Source organism: Corvus brachyrhynchos, unplaced genomic scaffold (genome assembly GCF_000691975.1).
Source record: "Corvus brachyrhynchos isolate BGI_N302 unplaced genomic scaffold, ASM69197v1 scaffold115, whole genome shotgun sequence".
In the NCBI taxonomy this organism is placed as follows: domain Eukaryota; kingdom Metazoa; phylum Chordata; class Aves; order Passeriformes; family Corvidae; genus Corvus; species Corvus brachyrhynchos.
In genome coordinates this window covers 1,786,121-1,800,703 of record NW_008239553.1, presented here as the reverse complement: position 1 = coordinate 1,800,703, position 14,583 = coordinate 1,786,121, and the positions used below count along the sequence as shown (strand labels likewise).

Sequence of the window (14,583 nt, the reverse complement as noted above, 5' to 3'; positions counted from 1 at the left end):
TCCCCAGCCAGGGCACAACCTGCAGCTCCCACTGCAGCTGCACACCCAGCTACCTGCTCTAGGTCTATCCCTCAACAATTAATTACAGTTCTTAAACAATCATTCATCATCTGTTTGGTTCCTAATTGAACTGTAAAGTATTTTAGGAAAAAAAAAATCAGTGTTAATTTAAGAAGCAACTCTACTGAAAGAATAATCATCATTCTGAAATTACCCTTCTAATATTTCATTCAGTTATTTAATCTTTTATGGCATTTTACACTGAATCAGACATGATCATTAAAAGACCTATTCAGATAGAGAAGAAATATATATGCATGAGTTTCTATTTTACCGTTAGCCTGCTCTTTCTTAAACCATACACAGATTATACAGTCAAGAAAAGCCAAGAAGGGTTACAGAACATGAATTAATTCAACCTAATGAACCTTCTATGTTTAAATGCAAAACCCAAAGCATTAAGCAGACTGTGCTTATTTGGCTCAAGTTTTTCATACCGAACTCCGTGAAGATGGTTCAGAATTTTAGCTGGTATCAAAAGGCACAACATTTTTGTCTAATTTCTTTTAGAAAGTGAGTAAAATTTGGCCAGATGATAGCTCAGAGGCACAAAACATTCCTAAATTCCCACCAACTACATCACATCTTAAACTTCTGAGTGGCCCTTGGAAGGATAATCTTTTCAATAAGTAATCATCAGTCCATCCACAAACCTGACACAGCTTTTTTTATAAGCCTTACACAAACATCTATTGAACACCCAATACAGAGCAGAAATATCCACCAGGTACTGCAGAAAGACAACCAAGGATCACACCTGAGCTAGAGAAAAAAGAAAAGAAAATCTGAAAATTTCTGATCTTATTGCTCACTTGTTATTTCAGTTTCTAAAACATTAGGTTTCTTCTGTACTTTTTAGGAGACTGGAATAAAAGCCTCTCTATTCTGTACTCTAATTCTTTGGCCCACCATTTCTAGAGTCCAAGGATTAAAAGAATCCATTGAAGACTGGGTTTGCATAATGATCTGTTCATGTTACTCCAATAAAGCTGCCTCTCTTCCCTTATCCTGAAACACGTTATAGTTATTTTCTACCTCCTGGAATCTCCTTCTCAGGTTCAGCTCTTGGCATAGGATTGTTACCGGATGATATGGATATAACTAAGGCTGAATGTCACTGCTCCATGACAGTGATATAGCTACATGGAAGCTATGCAGCTGCTGGAAAGTCTGCCTTTGATCTATCAAAAAACGTGCCACAGGAGCAATACACACAAAGAAATTTTGAAATTTGCAAGGCATTTGCATACAAGAGAGGAAACAAAAACCCCACAGCTTCTGAAATACTAATGTTACTTGTAGCCATCATGAATTACTATTAAAGAAACTTAGCAAAGTTCAATTTTTTTTTTTAATATCTCCCTAGGATTAATTCTTTAATACTTTGACAGACAGAATCCCCATATCTCCTCCTCACATAACCTAACAAAGCAGTGTCTGCAAATGCAGAATAGATTGCACAAGATTTTGTCACGGCTATTAGGGGCAAACTAATTTTCAGAACCATTCAAAACTGAAGAAGAGAATTAAAAATAGTGAAAGCACTGCCCAGCAATTCTTTAAATAACTACATGGAGACTACAATCACATTAAAAAATACATCTGATGTGAGACTTCATCCAGGGATAGCAGAATAGATCCTCTGAAACTTATTAAGTGTGTTATTCCACAGTTGTACACAAAAACTCAGAAGTTTCAAGGTGGTACAAAAAGACTGAACATCTGTGAAAAAAATACTATTTAGCAACGCAATTAAAAGAAGGAAAAAGATGTTAAAAACTCTTACTTGTCTATATACACTAGTGCTCAAATGCAAGTTATCCTGTAGAAATTAAACACTAATGACAGTTTTTGTAAGCCTGATAGAGTTCACTTACAGCTGAGTTCCATCTTACATCCCCTCTCCTTCCTACCCAGCCCCACACCTATCTTGACACTTTCACTTTTGCAAAGGATGTTGCCTTTGCTTATTCAAAAAAGGAAGATACTAAACAGGACATCACTTCTCAAATGCTGCCACGCAGGAAAATACTCTCCCTTTTCTGTTTTTCCAAAAGACACCTGTGCAAATACATGCTGATGTAAGAAAATGCAACTGTAGAAGAGATAGGAAGTGTAATACACCAATCTAAAAAGCTTTTGTAATAGCAGCAGAAATATGTGTCTCACTGTGTGCAGGGTAGACTTTTCTCATGGCTCCAGGAACTAGTTTGTACCCATGCCCATTCTGCTGTTTCCTAAGTAGCTGGATTGCAATTAATACTAGTATGCCTAATTTGTATAATTATGTGATCCACACTTCATGGGTAGATATTCCCTAGATGAGACCACCCTGACCAAATGACATATTTACTGTAAGTACACATCTCTCATATTTTTATTTTATTCCAAATTCTTCCAGTTCAGCCTATTGTTTAAATAATTGAGGAGGGAGAGAAGAAACAGCTGCAATACACCACCAGCTGAGACTGCTCAGAAAATTTGCAACTCATCCCAGTTCTTCTTCTTTATATTAAGCTTAATCAATCTAATTTTGATAGAGGATATTATTAACTCAACTGTTCTCTGGGTCAGCCCATCTTGTATACCATTCCACCTTGACTGATAGCACAAGATAATCTAGCACAAAGACAATACGTCCTGGGTAAAGTACCACCCAAAATTCCATATTCCAACTGATTGTTACTTGTTTTCCTATAACTCAGTGTAAGAGGAGTCATAAACTACAATATTTCATCGCCATAATTCACAAGGTGTAAAACATACAAAACAACCTAATTCAATCAGGTTAAGTGAAAATCCATTAAATATATATAGAATCATGTACCACGTACCAATAGTCTGGTACTTACGTGGAACAAACAGAACAATTATTTCTCCCTAGGAATGCAAGCAAGTGCATTTTTCTGAATGCTGAGGAGAAATTTAGCTATCTAAACTAGTTTTTGAGGCAATATGCAAACAGTCTGAAGAGAAGTTACATCACCCTACTCAGAAATGCAGGATCCCTACCAGTATTTTAGCCAATATGCCATCATCACTTGATTCCATGGTAACCACTGCTTTGTCCGTTTCAATTTCACACAACGCATCTCCAACATTCACTGTGTCACCTGCAAAACACAACAGAACTTAAGAATACTTACCCCTAAGCTTCTTTTTAGATTTATTTAACCATGGAAGATAAATATTCACCATCTAATATAGTCATTTTGTATTCTTTAATCTATTTTATACCTACTTGATCCCCCATGATTACTTATCATATTGTATCTTTCCTTTCCAAAGAAAATCACCAAGATTCAAGAAACACAAACTGCTGTGGCAGAACACTGACATGTTCCAAGTACTGATGTTTACAGTAGGCTTTCCAAGAGGCAGTACACACACAATGAAATTTATTTCCAGAACCCCATACTCAATAGCACTGCCAAGAATAAAATACTGAGCCTTCCACATTCACTGGTAGCCACCAGTCAGAGCAAGCTATCTAAAACTGCTTATGACAATGGTATCATAGTTCTGTAACTGCTATCTATACTATTAAAGACATTCAAATAAAAACCTCAGGAATTTTAATGTCTTCGGGAAAGCACAGCTGCAAGCTTGCTTAATCTCCTACATAGTTCAGAAAGGTCTTTTTAAGCATTCATTCATTCATACTTACTTTGTGAAATAAGAATATGCACAAGTGCTACAAATTGCTTTTGCTACATTACACAAATCCAAGATTAATTCTGAAGCATACTCTTCCTCTGCTTTTGAAGAGTAACTGTATCTGCTAGCAGATGATAAAGATATTATGTGTCTGGATTATTTCAACAAATCAATACTGACTAGATGGCCAACATTAAAACTGAAATTACATTAAAAACTGTAAGGTAGTTGAATGTTTTGGCTTCCAACAAAATACAGCTTTTTTTCCTTATGGAGACAACGCATACCAGCCTAAAACATGCTTACAATTTTATATGAAGTAAAATTTTAATATTTCCCCATTACCAGAAATGTTGCAATAGCATTACCTGTCTAAGCATTTAGCTTAACTACTGATACTACTCTCTTGTGCTTAAGGAGCAGAATTAAAACCTAGTGCAGGTTACCACCTATATTTAGGTAAGAGACAAACACTATAAAAAAAAGGTTTCCTGTTTCACAACTACATGAATTAGAAAGGGAAAATGAGGTGTTGTACCTCATTTGTGTTAAATGAAAACATCAAAAACTCAGCCACCTACATAATTCTAGAAGTCATAAACGTTCCTATTACAGAAATTGGTAGAGAAATATACTTCATCTTTTTAATGTAATAATCTAACAGCCACATTACACTTTGCAATAACTAGAGCATGAACAGTTTTATTATAAGAGGAAGTCAAAACTCCAGGCTCTATACCAGTGTTTTAATTTTACTGGATCATTAATTCAAGTAGCCTATATATCAGATCATTAGGCAAGTACTTCTCAGCTGTTAAGAAATCAAATTGTTGGGCAAATTCTGTAATTTACAGAGCTAAGATTGGCAAGCAGAAAGGATCTTAACTCTGTATCTTCATCTGCCATCAGACTGTAAGTGTTCTGCACCATTAAAAAGAAATCTCAGTGCTCAGAGACCAGCAGCAGTACCTCCAGCAGGCTTGGCCAGCCAAGCCAAACACCTTCATCCATGCGTTTGTCACACATCACATCCCAACTTGGGTACCTGAGGCGGCTGTTCACAGAAAACTGTTACCTTGCACAGGGAAGGCAAGAGGAAAAGTCTTCAGAGAACTGGATAAACCACTTTTCCACTACTTTTTTTTTGTTTTCCTTTCATTGCTGCAGCCATAAAGTTGACATAAATTTGAAAGGCAATTGACTAAAAGCAGTCTAAGAATACTTCACCACAGCATTCAAGTCCTATGTGTATTTCAGTACCCAAGTACAACAGAAAGGACAATACTTATTTTCATTAGAGATTGAAAAACTTTTGATTGCTCCTAATTGATGCACACTTTGATGTCAATTACAAATCAGCTTTTCCAATAATTAGGATTAGGAAAGAACATTTTTGCAAAGTGTATCTTTGCTCTTACACTTTAAACTGAGAGCAGTATTTGCAACAGAAGCTGCCTGAATGGGAGCTCTCTAAGATAATGAGCAATGCCCTTGAAAAAACTTGGGCAGGGTTTGGGCTTTTTTGTTTGTTTTTTGGGTTTTTTTCTTCCTTTGTTTTTGGTTTGGTTTGCTTTTAGTGATTAAATTCTTACAGCTAGGCTGAATGGTTAGGATCTCTAGTGAAGCAGAATATCTTTCTAGCAGATCCAGTGGGCATCCAATAGCCTTGGTGCTCTGTTCAACTACTGACAGACAAGTATCCAAATCACAAGATACAAACTGCCTTTCTTAATGTACTCTTTGCAAATAAAAACAGAGTTGACTGAACATAGATACTGAAGTCCCTGGAGCTGATGTGTCACAAGGTAGCAGAGTTACACAGCGCGTGGATGCTGCCAGCACTGTTGTATATTCTGTTTTCTGCCCACATTAACAAGAGGATTTTGGTCTCCTGGGCTGTCAGTCTACCATCTTTCATCAACATTAAATTCATACATAATAAATACAAGATTTTCGAAACATAATTTTATCTTTGTGAGAATGACTTTATTACCCACAGGAATCAACATGAAACTGCATTAACAATGAGAAGGAAAAGTAAAGCTGTCAATTAAATTCAGCTCTTTCCTTTCTGCAGTAGTGAAATTATCTGTCCATCCTTGTGAAACCGTAAAATGAAAACATTTGATATTTACACAAAGAACAGAAAAATTATCAAAATAGTATTACACTGACCCCTTCTGGTCATACAGTGGGAAAAACATTTCACATGCAAGCAACTTGCTTCTGTCAGCTGCTTAAAAATATTTTCTTGGATATTAGATTGTCAAACATTTATATTCAGCAATAACACTACTTTTACATGGCAAATGCTCTAGAGAATTAAGTAGTTAAGAGCATTCCTTACAGAGAGGAGTGTAAGCAATAAATCACTTCACTATTTTCTTCAAAATTTATCTTCATTTCTTTTTTTTAATATTGTCTTTATGTTTATTGTCCAGACTCTTAGAGGAAACAAAAGTATTGACAGGAGCTAATTATGGTCACAGATGTGGCCAATAAGAGAAAATACTATATTCAGGTTTGATCTTCTTTCTAAATAGAAAACAGAACAATAAAAATACTAAAATACTTTTCTTTCAAAGTCCAATCATTAATTAAGCTTTGATTTTAATTTAATTAAAGCAGGTGTGGAGATTTTTTTTTCTTTTGTGTTAGGGTGGAAGGCTAGTGGAAAGAATGAGAAAAACCACTGTATAGCTTCTACATTCTAACACTTTTTTATGAGGAAAGCTGATTCATTCCTGTTGGGGAGCAAACTGGAATGTACTTCAACTCCTACTAAGCTCTCTTTGCTTTCTCTTGCAATTTTGAATGCTATAATTACTGTAAGACAGGCTATTGTTGATTTTTAATGTTTTACAATTGTTGACAACTAACAAATATAAAAAGGACTTTGGATCATTCTTTCCTCTCTGCATAACCTTGGACTTGATTAACTGAAGCTTCAAGTTTCAAGAACACTGGTGCTTTTTTTTAATAGACATAAACTTCTGTATTGCTCCTAGTAAATTCTGCAAAAATTCTTACTAAAAGTTTCATGAGTAAAAGGTCAAGTCCACTACTGGAGCAAGAAGCTGCCATTCAGTCACCTCTCAAAATGTAGGAAAGCAAAGTTCTCCAGCAACACATTAATGGAAGCTGTATCAACACTTAAAAGGGTAAGCCAAAGGAAAAGGCTTATCTAGGCACAATAGCCAAAACATGTTTAGCTATCCAAATTGTGTCTGTCGAAGATAATAAGCTTCGACATATTTTCTTTTCTCCAGATGTATCCATCTCTTTAATTCTCTAAAAATGCCTGTGAACAAGATATATTCCTACTGCCATCCAAAACCCTGCAAGACATCCTATACCAATGGACAGCTGCTACCTGGAAACCAAAACTACAGTCAAAATTCAGGTTTAATATAAAATTGAAGAAGGGACAGGGAAGAGTAAATGGGAAAAAGGTGTCCTGACAGAACAGGAACTGCTCACTTTTCTACAGATCATTTTTCATTTACATGCAACCTACGTGAAGATGAAACTTGACAGACTTTTTATCCAGTTGCTCCAAAATATTTTAACAGAAGCACATAGTTGTCAGAGTGCAGAGTTCAGGCTTTTTTTGGATGAGTAGGTTGGGTTTCAGTTGGGGTTCTTTTAGGGAAAAATTTCCCCATTTGGTATTAGGTTTATGAAAATAATCTAAACTTCTTTCAGCTTTAACTGTAGACTATAATCAAGATATTAAAAAATATATTCAAAAATACCGTGTCTTTCATGGTATTCCCTAACACAGCAGAATAATGAAAGAGAGACCCTCCCCAAACTCAATGGCTCCCAGACTCCCAAAGTTACTGCTCAGCACGACAACACTGGGAATTAAAAACAGCAACACACTCACACCCTGGAACAGCCGAATGGAAATTTTTCAAAAATATGATCAATGCAACCTTTTGGAAGACAATTAAGCCAAAAAACATTTCAAGAACCAACAATTTCAAAGCAGGTATAGTTCATGATGACAGCGTCCATATACCAAACATTTTGCTACAAAATACTAATCTATAACCCAGAAGAATAATCTTATTCTTACAGAATAGATTTACATAGCTGAAAAATTACAGAAAATGTGACCACAGAAAATGCTACCTTACCTTCCTTTTTTAACCATTTCACAATGTTTCCTTCTTCCATTGTTGGAGAAAGTGCAGGCATAAGAACTTTAATACCAGGTGTACCTGCAAAACAAGCATATGGTTATCTCAATGTAGTATTTTTTCAGTGTAAATTTTTTCTCAGATAACTGCTTAACACAAATGAAACTAAAAGTGCATGAATCTGAAAGATAATTGAACAAAAGATTCACTATGATGCTCCCTTTTTTAAGCCTACATACAAGCATGCCCACCACAGAGCACAAAGGAAAACAAGGCATATTACAATAGAAATGGAAATTCAAGAGCCCTGAATTCCTAGACCTGAAGTTCTGTTGATCATCTCGAAAACCACCAAAAGCATTACATCCTCCTTTCTTCTGTCCTCTTTCTCCTCCTTGACCCAGGATGTGGAATTTTTTCCAGATCAAAGCGTATCCTTTAAATTAATAAAGCCCTTGTGATCCTAGTATTTCAGACACTGATGATCTACCTCTTTCACTGATAAACTTTTCTAATGTTTATTCTTTTTACTAGAAAACTGTGTCTACTTTGCAGGAAACTATTGATTTCAAGTGTCAGTGATTTTGTCTTGGCTCAGTAAATCCATATGCAGAAGCAGCACTGCATAACAGCAACTGTGTGCCATGTTAGTGGGATTCTTCTGAGGGTAGAGCTCAGGATACAGCACAGTCCTTGGCTTCACAGCAAATTACACCTCTTGTCATCTGATCCTCTATACCAAAGGAGTATTCTGACATTAATATGAGCAATACTACCCTTCTGAACTTTTAAGAATAGTTATGAGGCCAAGAAAAAGTATCTTTTTAGATACAATTTTGTAAAAGCAGCTCTCCAGTACCTGATTTTTGAGGCTCTTTCTTGAACTATTGCATCTGAATTTGTGTTCAGTTACAGAACAGACATAGACACATAGAAGGTACATTGTATACAACAGCAAGGTTCAGTTCTGCTTCATAGTCCCTTTTCTCTAATATTCAGCATTAAGGATTGTTATCATTCAGTAGGAAACAACACCACATTTCTCCCAGCTGCTATATACTGCTTGGAGTAGTCGGGAACAGCTGAAAAAAAAAAAAAATCTTAGAAATTAATCCTTTTTCAATTTTTTTCCCTTTATTATCTGCTTTTCAGCTCAAAATTCTTCTAGTTTTTCTTTTTTGCCCCTTATTTTTCCCAGAAGCTGCACTAAGGCACATGGAGAGCAGGGAGGTGATTTAGGACAGCCCAGCTTCACCAAGGGCAAGTCCTGCCTGACCAACCTAGTGGCTTTCTATGACAGAATGACTACACCAGTGGAAAAAGAAGGGCTATGGATGTCACCTCTCTGGACTTCTGTAAGGCCTCTGACATTGTTCCCCCCAACACTGTTCTCTGTAAATTGAAGAAATAAGGATCTGATGGGTGGACCATTTTGTGGGTGAGGAATGGGTTGGATGGTCGCATCCAGAGGGTAGTGGTCCTCATCTCAGTGCCCCATGGACATTGGTGACAAGTCTCTTAGAGGTACTAGTGGCTGAAAAGCTGTCTTGTGGCAGGTTGTGGCTCACAGCCCAGAAGGTAAACATAGCCTAGGACACATAAAAATCAGTGTGGCCAGCAGATGGAGGGAGGTGATTCTGCCTCTCTGCTCTGCTCTGGTGAGATCCTGCCTGGAGTACTGCACCCAGCTCTTGAATCCTCAGCACAGGAAAGACATGGATATGTTGGAGGGGGTTCAGAGGACAGCCACAAAAATGAGGAGGGATGGAGCACTATTAAAAAAAATGCCCTAGGGTATTTTACCGTGTCCTGCAGCTGTAGGGAGGAGGAGAGAAGATCCAGCAGGCAGGAACTGTGCAGCAAGATTGCTTTTATTTAATTATTTTACAAACTTTTATAGACTTTTTTCTTCATAGTCTAATTGGACAAAGGATCAGCCACCCCTTGGGGGTGATTGGCTAGAATCCTAAAACATCCATTGTCAAAATATTTTTCTACTATACCATAAACAAGACTTTTCAAGGCTGCAGGTGTTTGGTTGTTTACAGAACTCTGCTACCTCTTCTGTGTGAGAGAAAAGTCTCTCACAGACTTAGAAAATAGCAAGAAAATCCTTGCTAGCAGCATTTTTGTATCCACAGAGCACTTCTTGTACGAAGAAACGACAACAGACTTGGGGCTGTTCAGTCTGGGGAAGACAAGGTTCCAGGAAGACCTTATTGCCACCTTTCAATACTTACTAAAGGGAGCTTTTAAGAGAGATGGGGACAGACCTTTTAATAGGGCCAACAGCAATAGAACAAGGGGTAATGGTTTGAATTGAAAGAGGGAGGATTTAGACTAGGTGTAAGGACGATTTTTAAAATGACAGAGGTGCCCAGAGTGGTGGTGGATGCCCCATCACTGGGAACATTCAAGGTCAGGTTGGATGGGGTTCTGAGCAACCTGGTCTATTTGAAGATGTCCCCGCTTGTTGCAGGGGGGATGGACTGGATGACCTTTAAAGGACCCTTCCAACCCAAACCACTCTACAATTATTTAAAAATGTGAAATGGAAAGTGTAGCAAACCTCTAATGACCTATGTAGCCATCAATTACCTTGACGTTTTAAAATGCACCAAGAGCCAAAAGTGAGTTATTTATTCCCTAAAGCCCCCAAGACAGCAACACCATCAGGATCGTGCTACCCAAAACACTTGAGTTTTGTGGAAATGAGCTCAACTGCATGGCTGATGTTCCTAGAAGACTGCATCAGTCTTTCCATGGGAGTTTCAGTTTAATATTACTCATGACTGTAATGTTTAGAAATGTATCCAGACAATGTTCCTTGTAACACTCACAATTCCCATCTGAATTACCTCCAAGCACTTTCTTTAAAAAGTTTCTTCTTGCAACCTCTCATTTTGGACTAATATAAGAAAAATGAACTATGTTATGCATGTGAATGCTTATCTGTGTTTATTTACCAAATAAAGTTTTGTAGTATTTGAAGTATGATTGACAAATTAAAGTATGAGTTAACAATTGTCTTAGGCTATACATATTTATTCAAAAATAGTATGTATCAATAACAGCAAGTAGAAAACAATACATTACAGAATGCAAAGAACTGTTCACAGTTTCATTAGTCTAACTTGACAAGTCTGGCTTTGACAATCAAAACATTATTTTGAAGTCATATCCCACAAATACCTAGGATTATTGAGAACTAGTGGACAGACCTCACTAAAAAAAAGTAAAAATAACATACATTTTTAATGAGGAAAAAATTAATTTTTAAACATGGTGGTTCACATTTCTCTTCCATAAAGAGCTATTTGATCCATTTCCCAGAATATGCTTCATACTCTGGCACAAATACAAAAGTGAGCAACAAATTTGTGCCACTGCAACATTTTCCCTTCAACGTTATCAGTAACGATCACAAAACATACAATCCATTCTGGTCCTTTCATCAAGTTAGAAGAGGAACTCCAGCAGCAAGTACCCATGAAATGAACAAATAAACAAATAAAACTGGATACAAAGTACAAGGAAGGACCGTGTGTATCCATTTAATGCTTATGCACAGAGGCCCAGGTTTGGAGAAGTTCAGTGCTCCTGCAGCTAAGAGCCTTGTTGAGCACGAGATACGCCACAACATTAGCTACAACAAAGCTTTCAAAGCTATTTTAATTGCTTTCTAGTTAATGACCATACACATACAAAAACCAGGCTTAAATGTGCCTCTACAAAGAAAAGCAAGCTTACAGTGAAGAATTGCCTTCACCAAATATTATTTGCCCTCATTAAATGAAAAAGGGGGATAATAAAAAGAATCACTGTGTTCATGTAAGTTAGCTGCACTATACAGGCAGCCCTTACAAGCACTTTGAGAAGTAAATATTGTTGCTTTGTAATTATGGGTCAGGAAAAAGTTCTGGCAATTGGCACAGAATCTCAAAGACTGAGTTCATGGGCATATTAGAATTTAGAACCATAAGCATGCGAAACCTCTGAACTCCCAGTCACCATCCACTGATTTTTACTTCTACCAACAGTAACTGTGTTAATACACATCAATTATCCGAATAAAAATGGAGGAAGACTTAAAAAGAACCCAAACTTCACGTGACAAAAAGGCTGCTGTCTCAAAGGCAGCTCGCTGTGTATCCAAGAGAATTTGTTCCTGTTCACACGTTTCAAGAATCAAGTTGAATCTGGGAACATTTCTGCTGCCTTCCCTCTCCCTGAAGGGATTCAATGCATATTTAGGCTGCATAGCAAAAACACTGGAGAGCAGGGCTTTAAGAGAGCAGACCAGTACACCTCTATCATTTCCTATAAACTACAACCTAAGAACCTCAGTGAGAGGCAATTTTGTACTTACTCAGCATAACACTTCCAATGCCTCTTTTTGACCTCCTTTAACGTGGAACAACTACAGCATTTTCAAACCAAAAAACCTGCAATGAACTGAAGACAAATGCTTTAAATGCTCTGTGTCCCACCAGAGAGATATTTCATAACTTCCTACACACACTCTGTAGTCAGTAGAGAACTGAAAAATTTACTGCAACTTAACACCAATGATAAGATTATGAAACATTAAAAACAAAGAAAAGTTGACACACCTCTAACATAAAGAGGTCATTCTACTTTTTCTATTTTCAGTTTTTCCTCTTTCTCTGTGACCAACAAACTAGGAATTCCATTCCGAATTAATTATGCAAAATAAATTTTCCCCTACCAGCACCACAGACAAGGACAGAAACACGCAGAGAAACAAAAACTCATGTCACATGAAAGCCTAGATCCACATGAACCAATACTTCAAATAGTGGCTTTTTCAGAAACAGAAAAACAGAGAAATAAAACTAATGCTAAAATGAAATTGACTTAACTTGATATTGTCTAACTAGGAACCAAGAGTTTTATGTCCAAAGGAGCTCTATTTTACCAGAGAACTTATGACTCTTCCTCTTTGTTTTCATTTTAGAGGCAACAATAAACTCTAAAATGGTGTCACCAAAATACACACCACCTTGAAAAGCTGTAAGTACACTAGAATAAGGAAAGCCTGAATGAGTTAAAGGTGTGACCTATCCACACAAACACTTAAAAGCTTACTGTAAGGAATTACAGAAGATTTTAGTCATTTGCATATCCAAATTTAGAAATTTAAGTCCAGCTATATATTAAGTACTCTCAACATAAAGTACACAATAGATTGCCTGGGAGGACTGTAGACAGAAGTTCTTTAAGGAGCTAATTTAGAAGAAAAGACCAATTTAGAAGTAGCTTACCCTGCATTATATTATATATGTACACTATAATATGAAGAAAGAAGCAAGTTTTTTCTAATAAAATTTGAAAATAAATATTTATTTCAAGAAAGGGATAGACTTCCCTGTATCACACACAGCAGGTTTTATAAAGGAAAAGATTTTCACACTTTGCGAAACAGCAAAAGCAACCAGTGCTGGAAAGAAGGGAATGATGAAGTCTAAACCACAATGATTAAATTGTCTCTGAAATACTACTGAGTTTTATTACACGAGGTTAATGAAAGGCCATTTTTTTATAAGTACACTTAAACCCCACAGAGTTCACGTACTTCATGCTCAGCATCACACCAGGACCTCATAACAATGCACCTGATCATTGTTTCAATGTTTTATCACATTTCATTGCAGGATCATTCATGATCCATCCACACATTCATTTCCTCTTAGAGACAGAGGAAAACATGGAAGAGTAGATGATCTGACTGATAACTGTGTAACAACAAACTCCTGAAAAATGCATCTTGAAAGGAGGTTGTCATAACCTCACACCTTCACTTCTGTGTAGGAAAGGATCCTAGACATGCAATTAATAAACTCAAACTCTATCTCTCCATTAAAAAAAAACCCAAATAGAATTACACAAAATATACATTACACGCTCTTCTTCTGTTACTTGAAACATTATGTGGAGAGTGAGATGGCAGAAACGTGGTGGAAAACATGGACCAAAAACACCAAATAAGAAGCTTTCTTTTTCAGTGCTTAGCTATACTTACACTTACAAAACACACTCCTGTTTTCAATGGTGGGAACTTTTTCATTATCCACAAAAAAAGTTCATATTTGACGACTTAATTTATTTTCCTCTAGGTTGCAATTCCTTCAGTGATCTTGCTTTCTAGATCGTTAATAATTCTCACATTTCTCTCCGAGTTTTCTCCTATGAGCCCACACACATCCTGATGCACTTCCAGTACCTCCAGAGACCAAACCAAACACACCCTGCGAAACGATCCCACGTCCACAGCCACTCACCCACCTCCCCACGGGTCACTATCCAGTTTCTGCCGTCTCCCTGCCCAGCTGGAAGGGAGAAGGTAGAGCCTGGGAAGCAGGCAGGGGTGGAGGAATGGTGTTTTTAATGGGTTTTTCCCCCCTTCTTATTATCCTGCTCTGATTGTGATTGGCAATAAACTCAATTAATATCCCCAAATCGAGTGTGCTCTGCCCATGACAGTAATCGACGAGTGGTCTCTCCCTGCCCTTATCTCAACACATGAGTCTTCTGATATATTTTCTCTCCCCTGCCCAGTTTCGGAGGAGAACTGTAGAGGGGCTTCGGCGAGTGCCTGACATCCAGCCAGGGTCAACCCAGCGCAGCCACCCGCTCTCAACCCGCTCTCCGCAGCAGGTCCCCGCAGACGCACCTACAGAAGGGCAGCCATCGCACCAGC

The 14,583-nt window shown here is 37.4% G+C and overlaps 1 protein-coding gene across 1 annotated transcript in view; it reads right to left on the bottom strand.

The window, feature by feature from the left end:
• PDHX (pyruvate dehydrogenase complex component X) overlaps window positions 1-12,255 on the bottom strand; it is a 34,176-nt gene extending 21,921 nt beyond the window's left edge. Inside the window, exons 1-3 of the mRNA XM_017742222.1 lie at window positions 12,232-12,255; window positions 7,860-7,943; window positions 3,073-3,173 (exon numbers count right to left, since the gene is read on the bottom strand). Coding sequence (XP_017597711.1) covers window positions 3,073-3,173; window positions 7,860-7,943; window positions 12,232-12,238 — 192 coding nt within the window. The 5' untranslated portion in view covers window positions 12,239-12,255. The remainder of the gene's footprint in view (window positions 1-3,072; window positions 3,174-7,859; window positions 7,944-12,231) is intronic.
• Between the last annotated feature and the right edge of the window lie 2,328 nt (window positions 12,256-14,583).